At 33.3% G+C, this 11278-nt stretch overlaps 1 protein-coding gene across 1 annotated transcript; it reads left to right on the plus strand.

The window, feature by feature from the left end:
* Positions 1-6758: 6758 nt before the first annotated feature.
* LOC127831161 (uncharacterized) lies at positions 6759-8884 on the plus strand. Its single transcript, XM_052356155.1, has 2 exons — positions 6759-6951; positions 7207-8884. Exons 1-2 carry the CDS (start codon positions 6759-6761, stop codon positions 8301-8303), a joined length of 1290 nt encoding a protein of 429 aa, XP_052212115.1. The 3' UTR covers positions 8304-8884.
* The last annotated feature ends 2394 nt before the right edge of the window (positions 8885-11278 follow it).

Consider the following 11278-nt stretch of genomic DNA (forward strand, 5'->3'; position numbering starts at 1 on the left):
CTTTAAGCGACACTCTTTATAAATTTGAATGGGTTGTGTTCATTTCAAACTTGCGATATAAAAGCTTAAACATAATTTTGCAAACTGAGTTGCGTCTAAGATTATACATTACAACAGCGACCAACTTCAGTGCCTTCAGCGACACGTTGACAGGTTGTCATTTTTGACAGTTCTACTTTCACTTTCATTTTGTGATATTCATTATCATCAAACTATTAACAATAATGTGGTTGAGAAAAATATCGCCAGTGCTTATTTAATATATTTTCTGTACATTTCTTCAATAAACTTACATCAATACACGATTTTCTTCGTTAATTCAAACATTCTTGAAAGGCTACCGATTTGTTTACATATTTCGCTTATATTTTGACACGCGTAGGTACGACCGCAATACCGCTTTCGAAATGTGTATTTATACTATTGCCTTCGAGATACTTATCCGATGTATGGCGGAAAGGGTCGAGAATGTGCGAATGACCATTAAATTGCATTTACTTCCGGTATTGTCAACAGAAAAAAAACGCTATGTGAAATCATCTGTGTAATCGTTAACTAAAGAAGGCCTGCGGCCGAAATATTTAATAAAAGAGTGACTGTATCAAGTTTTAATAATTTCCTTCCTCTGGAGATCCAATATATAGAGTGTAAAGTAATTTGTCGTTTTTTTGTTATTAAATATAATGTTAAAACTTAAATCAGTGTTTGAGTTTATTTCCGCAAAGGACTTAGGAGTATTACACAGTAAGGTAAGGAACTTCTTTTGTGAATTTTTTCATGTGAAAATTTAAAAACATGTTTAAAGCCGCATTACTTCTCAAAATCAACGAAAATTTCGTACAATATTTCGTTAAATAAAGTTAAACAATTAAAAATCAGTGTTCCTTATGGCAATTGCCGATATTTAAACGCCAGATGTGGTCTGGTAAAATAGATGTTTGTAGATACCAAATGCTCGTTTTTATTATTGTTTTGCATAGATGAAGAAGAAGACGAACTTTTATTTCGACAAATACATACGGAATAATACGCTAGTCAATTGTTCCAAGAGTTTGTATCACTCGAGTGGCTTGTGTGATGACGTATCACACGAGAGGCGGAGCCTCTCGTGTGATGCGAAATAGCACAAGCCACGAGAGTGATACAAACTCTTGGAACAATTGACTAGCGTAATATTCCTTTAATTATACACAACAACTAACTAAAACGGTTAACAAATGGTTTTTTTACTTTAACAAAACTGACAAAACAATGACTAAAACGGTACGCCATAGTTTATTTAAGACGCGTATGAATACAGTTTATGTAAATGAATGTGTAAACATTCGAACCGGGAAAACACAGGTTTCCGACACGCTTACCTTAATGTCATCGTTAATCCAATTTTTATAACAATTAAGTTGACAACTTTAATCCTATGTTTATAACAAAACCGTTTAAACGATATGCACTTCCACTTCTATCTTCCATGTCTTTATCGAAACTTAGTTTAAACCACACTATTGTATTGTATTCCTATCGAAATATACATTTATGCATGATAAACACACACTCCAAAATACGTTTTTAACAAATAGTTTACTGTTAAAAAATACAACGTCCGACATGTCCTTACAGAGTTTAGATAAAACTATTGTGTTTTGTCACAAAAATGACGTCACACGATGTACTACGTAATATATTTCGTAATATAAAATATTTCTATTTTCGGTGCGTGTAATGTGACGTCATTAAAAGGGGTCGAAGTAGTCCGGCTAGTATGGTAATACGGAATTGAAACAGCGAGTAGCGTAATACGGGATTTTTTATTTCCACGATTGATACAACCTGTATTTTGTTAAAAGCATTAAACAGGCATATAATAAATATACATATTTACACAGTTGAAATAGACCTTTATGGTCCTTGTTCAACACATATCTCATATCACATATCATGATGTAATATTCATATTATATTATGGTCCTTGTTCAACACATATCACATATCATGATGTAATATTCACATTATACTATGGTCCTTGTTCAAAACATAACACATATCACATATCATGATGTAATATTCATATTATATTATGGTCATTTTCAACACATATCACATATTATGATGTAATATTCATATTATATTATGGTCCTTGTTCTAAACATATCATACATCATGATGTAATATTCATATTATATTATGATCATTGTTCAACACATATCACATATCATGATGTAATATTGAAATAATATTATGGTCATTGTTCAACACATATCACATATCATGATGTAATATTCATATTATGTTATGATCCTTGTTCAACACATATCACATATCATGATGTAATATTCATATTATATTACGAGAACATACGTACAATAATTCTAAGGTGATGAGACTTGAATAAACTCATCAATGACCCTGTTATCATTTCATTCCATTTTAATTTCCTGCAACGATATCTATTCATACGACACATAAAAACTTACATATTACTATTTTAGTGTTTGTATGTCGTATGAATAGCTTTATTAGCGGGAAATTAAAATGGAATTAATTGTGTCACAAATAAATAAAAACGAGCATTTTGTATCTACAAAAATCTAAGTAATCATACCACATCTAGCGTTGAAATTGTGGCAATTGCTATAAGGAACACTGATTGTTTAGGTGTTAACTTTATTTTACGAAATACTTTACGAAATTTTCGTTGATTTTGAGCGTTATAGGGGCTTTAATGTACATTTGCTACCATTGCAACCAAATTATTTAAATGATAACATTGTTTTGTTTGTGCATTTTGAACACAATCTTAAATCAAAATAGTCACATGAATATATTGATCAATTATGAGATAAATTAATAAACAATATAAATAAAAATGAGAGTGTTTTTTATACTAAATTTAGTTTGTTTTTTCGGAAAATTATGGAAATCGTGTATGTGTTCAGACATCAATATATCGAAACTATTCAAGACTGGCACGTAACCATTTAGATTTACAAACTTTTCATACATGACTGCAGCAGCTCAAGGCACAAAAGTGTGTTGCTATATTGATACCATAACAATAAATACCACTGTAGCTTTAATACCTCACAATACAGTGTGTGTGTTTTTTTCAAAAATGATCTTTCTTACAGGAACTCAAATGTGAACATCAATGCATAAAAAACTTATACAGAAGGAGTAATCACGTGACAAAGAAGATGGCGACGTTCATATCGAAACAAGTATTTTTGCCGTCTTATACTCTTTATTAATTGTATGAATTGTTAAATTGCCGCTTACTTCCCAGCCATATCTGAAAGAAAGTGATTAGCGTTTGTATCGTATAAATTTCCGCTCTGTCTCAACTTGCCTTATTTCTTAACGGTTCACAAAAGTACAGCTCACGCAAAGAAAATTCGCAGCGAGTAAAGCGTAGATAAAGATCAAATACGAATATTCGAATATTAATCACTTTCTTGCTGATATGATTGGAAAGTGAGCGGCATTTAAACAATTTTTATAAGAAATAATTGGTATAAAACGGCGAAAAATATCTGTCTCGACATGGACGTCGCCATCTTGGGTGTCACGTGATTATCCCCTCTGTTATAGGACATTCTGACTAATCTTTGACTTTTTGTTTTCAAATAATGAGAGTAATAAAGCTCTCTTTTTTTAAACATGTATACACATATTGAGTTTCTTGTTTATATCAACATATGTCTGCAAATTGAGCGTTAGATCTATAAAAAAACGAAACCATTGGTATGTACCCTCAAAATAGTTTTTCAAAAAGAAAGATATTGAACCAAATAAATATTAAAGTATTTAGGTTTTTTTTAAGAATTATATCCAGACCAAGCATTTAGTATTGATGCAGATATTCTAAATTTATGTAGGCATTAAATATAAAAAATATCAAATATCAGACCATATAAGACACAGTGCAAATCTGTAGCATGAAATTATAAAAAAATACTACCTTGTTTTCAGAGGGCATTACTGAATTGGGTTTCTACTGTTTGGATTCCGGTCTCGCGATGGCATGCGCCATTCGAGCCGTTTGCGTAAATAAAGAAAATTTAGCTCAAACAAAATCTGATTTGCGAAAATGCTACAATCTCGTAAGATTTTCGTAACAACGTCCTCCATTTTGAATATGACAGGTTTTCTATGTGTTTTTCTTTGTTCCAATCATAGCGTTCGCAAATTAAACAGTATCGTCAAAAAGTTGTATAATACACAGGTGTGTGTTTCTTCAGTACTATGGGATTTTAAGGTTTGTTTGAGCGCATTTTTCACCAAACTGTGCACTTTTTTTTAGATAAAGTGATATTATCGGCATGTAACAGTTTATAGGTGTCTATCGCAACCGTTGTTTATTTTTTTTGTGTTTTCCATTCATATACACGTATATTTGTTAATGCAGCATCAACAAACTAAAACAATATCCCGGAAAGAGAAAAATGATGCATTTGAATATCAACCGTACTGTCGTTTTAACAACTGACGGCAAATAATTCGATTTACGATGTGAATCTTAATTGAGTTTTAGTGCAGATTCGTTCATACGACACAAATACACTATTTTGTTTTACGGATCATTTCGGCTTACAGGACCCACCAGTCATGTAAAATATCGAATATAATATTTATTTTTTTACAAACAACTGGAAGCATGATGAGTTGCAGATAATTGGTCAGAAACCATATTTTAACTAACTCTTTTGAGCTGTTAATTCTTTTTAGCTCAATTCAACAGCGAAAAATGCCCATAATATCATTATAAACGATCTCATTTGTAACATCTACTTGGACAAAAATGAAAAAATATATAATAGAAAACTGGACGCGCACACATTGTTTTAATTTCTACTGGATTAAAGATAGAGAGATATTTCCATGCAATTATTTTCTCGCAGTTCGTTTAAAGGGGCCTTTCCACGCTTAGGTAAATTGACAAAATTGAAAAAAAATGTTTCAGATTCGCAAATTTTCCTTGGGGTTATAATATTTGTGAGGAAACAGTAATACTGAACATTAACCATGCTCTAAAATATCCATTATGTGCATCTTTTTACGATTTAAAAACCTGAAAATTATAAAGCGTTGCAACGCGAAACGATTGAATAATTTGGAGAGTTCTGTTGTTGTTGTATTTTTTGATACTACGAGGATTGCGTAATTAAAGTAAAGAATACATTCTGAATGGTATGATAGCGGATGGTCTAGTGGATAGAACGGTAGACTTTTGCTCCATGGATCCAGGGGTCAGTGGTTCGAGCCCCGTTGAGGGTTACTTTTTTTAATTCTTCAATTGTATTCTTTTTTTACTGGAGATTTTTAGACCCAATGTTAACATTTATCAATATGAAGCATTTAACGACAAACTTCAATACATGTCAACATATGTGAAAAGGTCCAAACATTTATCAAAAACAGTTTCCTCTCTCTTACAATATGTATACTGATTGACTTTCGAAAACGATAGATCTAGAATCAATCAAATTGCTTGTTTCATTTACAACAAATCGACAATCTGCTTTTTCATTTGAAATATGATGTCAATAACTTGATTTACCTACATTAGAATTTTTAAAAGCTTATCACATGTATTAACAAATTGATATTCCTTTCCAAAATTGATTAAAGAACACAATTTATATTATTATATATAATTATCTTGGAACCATAACTGAAGCACAGTACCAATATACAAAATGTTGTACATAATCCTCATAATTGTTATTATATAATATCATGTCAAACAGTATGATCGAGCAATGGCCTAATATAAATAGTTCTTTCTTACAAGCAGATGCTATATTTGGTTCTGAAAGATTCTCGATATAAAGAGTTCCTGTACACAGAACAGAAATTAGTTAATTACTGTTTATTTTTATGATCGCGATTAACTTTAAAAAAATCTTTATCTACAGGAACAGACGCATTTCTGTTTATTGTGTTTTTATCGTTTGTTAAATATGTGTTAAAGGGATCTTTTCACGCTTTGGTAAATTGACAAAATTGAAAAAAGTTGTTTCAGATTCGCATATTTTCGTTTTAGTTATGATGTTTGTGAGGAAACAGTAATACTGAACATTTACCATGCTCTAATATAGCCATTATATGCATCTTTTAACGATTTTAAAACCTAAAAATTATAAAGCGTTGCAACGCGAAACGATTGAATAATTTGGAGAGTTCTGTTTTTGTCGTTAAATTTTGTGCAACTACGAAGATTGCTTATATAACGTATAAAATACGTCAAGAGTGTGTATTCGGCGAAATAGCTCAGTAGGCTAGAGCGTTTTTACTTCAGGACGCTGGCAGGACTCCAGGGGTCACTAGTTCGAAACCTGCTCCGGGCAATGTTCTTTTCCTTTTTTTAATTTTATTCTTGATTTTTTACTGCAGCTTTTACGATCCAATGTTTACATTTATCGATATAAAGCATTTAATGAATAAGTTAAAAAATGCCAAAATCTGTGAAAAGGCCCCTTTAAAACATGGATTATTTCGCTGGAATAACAACGTTTCACGTCACAAAATGACGTCATTTAGTTATATTGAGTAAGCCATCACTCGCGGTTATAGTATATCATTGAAAGTCGGAACCCTTTTAGCTGTTTTTGATTGTGTAAAATTACACACAAAAATGCACACACAACACCAACATATAATCACTGATATTTGAGAAATGTATATAAGGCTTAGTGTAGTTATTGTGGTACAGACATTATGGTTTAATTTTAAATCATATTATCATTTTTTATCAAGCCGTTATGGACATCTTCTTGCTGATGGTGCCTAACTTATCATTTATCTCTAATAAGGAAGTAATTATATTTGCTTTACAGATGGACATGGTAAAATCGGTGCGTCCGTATTTGAAACCATTGTTGGCTGTGGTGGCGTTTTTGCTCGTGGTCCTCTACGCAATTTCCGGAAGAAATGCGGTATGCTATCATTTGCCGGGTATGTATTATCACTGTAATACTTCGCAATTGCATACAATAAAGAATATACTATCGCTAAATTAACTTCATGGAACTCATCCAGATATATGCTGACCCTCAGGTGCATTTTCCTTTATAGAATCGGTTCCGAAAATTGAAGATAGTTTATAATCCCTTCGGTGTTGTTCTTTTCTCGTCAGATTCCAAAGTACGCGTGTGTTTTGCATAAAACATTCAGTTTTAAATCTTGTGTAAAATAGCGCGTTTTTTTCAGGCCTTGCAATAGACTTGCATCAGCATAATGACACTTCTATGGTCAGTCAACTTCAGGAACTGGAACGAAGGTCAAGGCATTTAAGCACGTCGTGTTTCAATAACGATTTACTCAACGCAACTACAAGAGAAAAGAACGCGCGCATGTTTTTTCATTCTAAGGTCTACAATGTCGCATATTGCAAGGTACCAAAAGTCGGGTCCACTTTTTGGACTCTTTTATTCACAATTCTTGACAATGGAGTCAATTTTGGCAAGAAGCTTTTAGAAGAGAATCGAGATTCTATACACAGGAGACAGTACACGTTTTTTTCGTCATTCGAGTACGTAAAGAGTCAACAAGACCCAACAATTCTCCCAGCACGTGACCCATATTCTCGGCTTTTCTCTGCTTTCATCGACAAAATCTACTTGCCAGTAAGATTAAACTATAACTACGTCATCTTAAGCATTCAAAACAAATCTGTGTGCCCGACGAATGTGTCTTTTCAAGACTTTCTCAAATGGATTGTAAACGAAACGAAAGCAGGCAAATCTTTAAATCAACACTGGACACCTATTTATATTATTTGCGGATCTTGCGAGATTAACGCTCAATACGTTGTAAAACAAGAAACATTTGCAAAAGACATCGACGTCGTGTTACAGAGGCTTAACGTCTCCTCCGAAAAATACGACTTCATCATGAATACGCTTGAAGGAACAAGGATTCAGTCATCCTTACCGGGGATTGTAGCCCAAATTTTTGAAGGGACTTCCGGGTCCAATGTGAGACGTTGTATGCCATGGGTGGAGGTCACACGGAGGATATGGCACTCTTTCCAGATACAGGGCTACATTCGCGAGGACCGGGGTTATCCTCAAGGCACGTTCGATTCCATTGGGGACAATTTGGCTCCGTCCCTAGTATCCGATTTAATTTTAGCGGAAATATTCAAGTATCCTATGTCGTCGGAAGAACGTCAAATACAACGAGAAAATGCGTTGAAAAGAGCGTATGAGGGCGTCCGCAAAGATGTGGTTGACGCGATCAAAGACGTCTACGCTTTGGACTTTTCATTATACGGTTATTCTAACTTACCGCCAAATGAAAGATAAAACGATCAATAAAATTCCTCTGGTGTGAATCAAAATATTTTCAGATTATTTCTTCAATGTGTGAGACATTATATGCCAACAAAAAGCCTTAACTCAAATGTTTGTTGTTCTTATATGCATGCCTTTTAACCTCCGGATTGTATGACGATATCGTGTATATGTGTATACATGTACATTTATTTCAGTATAATATGGAACTTTTCGTTGATTATGTATTTTACATAAACATGCGTTGGAAATAACTATCACATATACGTATTAGCGAAATCGAATTAAATGAATTAACAATCAAACGAAATAAGTGCAAAACTAGTATGTTAATACTGGGATTTTTAGAAGTAGATCTACTTGAACATGAATGCGTGCTTATGTGGGCGGCTTATCTATGACGTACCCTTGTCTATTTGGTATGCACGATTGTGTATACATATAATTAATAAAACATACCTTCGAAAGTACCATCGAATGCACTTGTTAGCGGACTAGAATCACAGGTCCATTTAGGTCGAACATTACAACGTTTTATAGTTCATTGGCTTCAAGTATTATTATTATTATTATTATTATTATTATTATTATTATTATTATTATTTTTATTATTATTATTACAGTTGTCTAGAAATTTCAAGCAATTATCATCGTAACTGAATCTTTCAAGTCAAATAAAAATGTAAACATGTATCAAATAATAATATTTGTTTATTTACTTCAATTCAATATAATGAAGCGCATGTTTCAAGGGATATGTAGAAGACAATACAATCCCTATTTGTTTCCATTGATTAAAGAACAAACGTTTCAAGGAAGGTCGCCGTGAGAATGAAAACCTCACAGCAGTATTAATCCTTATTGGTTTACGATTCTTTTCTCGGAACTAGTTTACTGTCTCATGATGCAATTAACATTTCAGCAACGTCTTTTATAAAGTATATTATACGACTTATTATTTATTTTGTGATTATATAATTGGCTATGACAAATGCAAAAGTAATATAATAATTTTTAATTTATTAATTTGTTATAAGAGAATGAACATTAATAACAAGAAATTTATATTTACTGCATACAAAAACACACAAGCGAAAAACATGTATGTTACAATTGAATAAAACATTATTATTTACATATCCGATATCAAGTGTATGAAACCCTAAATAAAGGTTTAGGTTATTTCGAACTATCACTTATGGTCACTTGTTGTGCATATAAAACCCGTTTGAACGTAAAAATAATTAAATGCGTCAAATCATAACAAATGCAAATTCTGTTTCGTAGAATTGTCACTGTTTTTGCTGTATGTTCGATCTCATACGAGCCGCGTTCTGAGAAAACTGGGCTTAATGCATGTGCGAAAAGTGTCGTCCCAGATTAGCCTGTGCAGTCCGCACAGGCTAGTCAGGGACGACGCTTTCCGCTTTTATGGTATTTTAAGTTTCAAGGAAGTCCCTCCTTACCGAAAATCAAGTTTAGGCGAAAAGCGTCGTCTCTGATTAGCCTGTGCGGACTGCACAGGCTAGTCTTGGATGACACTTGACGCAAACGCATTAAGCCAAGTTTTCTCACAACAAGGCTCATCGTTCGGAGGCTGACGTTTGGTCAGCGAATTTGATACTGAAAGGGAAAACTAGAATGACCAGACTATTAAATCAAAGCGCTGTTGGCGATGAAGGCCTGGGGCTAGATTTAGTGTGGCGTAAAATGCATTCAGGATGTTTAGTCCGAATTTCTCCCTTTGTCCGAATTTATACGGATTGACCCTAGCGTTTGAGCGCAAAAGCTCTGAGACTATAAAAAAAGACAATATGTGTGTATATACTACAGTGTACATAGACAGGTGGAGGACTACACGATACTGGTGAAGGAAACGATATCCTTTTGTTCAACTCTACAGATCTGATGGAGGTTCGTCTACATTGGCGGTGAAGATATACAACACCAACAACAACACCAACAACATGGCCTAAAAAACTGTTATTGTTGGCGTCAAATTAATACATCATCTTTAAAATAGCTTTCTATTACATAATTTACAGATCAGGAAAACACTCATACTTCATTTTTAATATGTATACAAAAGAAAATCCACTTACCCTGATACAGATCGGTGTACTGATTGTGTAATTTGTCTCACGTAGAACTTTTCGCGCTCGATTTGCGCGCTCGATCTGCGCAGTGAAATACCATATTCGGTAACTTCGTCTATTTCCGGGAATGATCGTGAATATTTGTTTTTTTGTTTTTTTCTGGAATGTCTTTTTAACGCAAAATAAATTAACAATATTTTAAAATATGTTTATAAATACCAAATATGATTCTTCAAAAAATGTCTCAGACAAAAAATCTTCTTACTGTTTCCGTAAACACTTGTATCTTTTCGGCCTAGACCGTCAAGTAAGGAACTTATTCTCGCATGAATATGTAAGCAATAAAAACAATGTCGTAGCCAATGTTTAGCAATTTGGCTTCAATATATTGTTTTTTCACTTTTTATGACACTGTCATGTTATATAGTGATGTTCTGTATTTCCAAGGCGGGTTATTGAGATCTGCAAAGAACTTCTTTTAGTCCGCATGAATTAAGTGGTAAATCGGACTTTTGGGAATTTGGTTTTTGGCAGCCAGCCACTTCGGATAGGCTCAGAAAATTTGTATCATTACTGTGGCCTTGGGGCTACGCCGCAAGGCGTGTTGAAGGTTCAATAATGTAATACTGATACGATACTTTTCCGAAATCGTGTCTAATGGACATTAAGCCGAAACAAAAAAAAGTCGCGCTGAAATCAGTTAAAATTAATACGATTTTATACTTATTTTTCGTATTGTATTGTATTTATAATCGTTACTAATAATGCATTTGGAGATAATTAAGAATACGCCGTTTGCGATGGTTAAATGTCAATAGTTTTTCAACGGTTTTTCTTTTGTACAAAGTTGTCGGTTTCTACCGCCTCCGATAGCTACCTTAGTTTCAGTGT

The sequence above is a fragment of the Dreissena polymorpha genome, chromosome 5 (assembly GCF_020536995.1).
Source record: "Dreissena polymorpha isolate Duluth1 chromosome 5, UMN_Dpol_1.0, whole genome shotgun sequence".
Lineage (NCBI taxonomy): Eukaryota > Metazoa > Mollusca > Bivalvia > Myida > Dreissenidae > Dreissena > Dreissena polymorpha.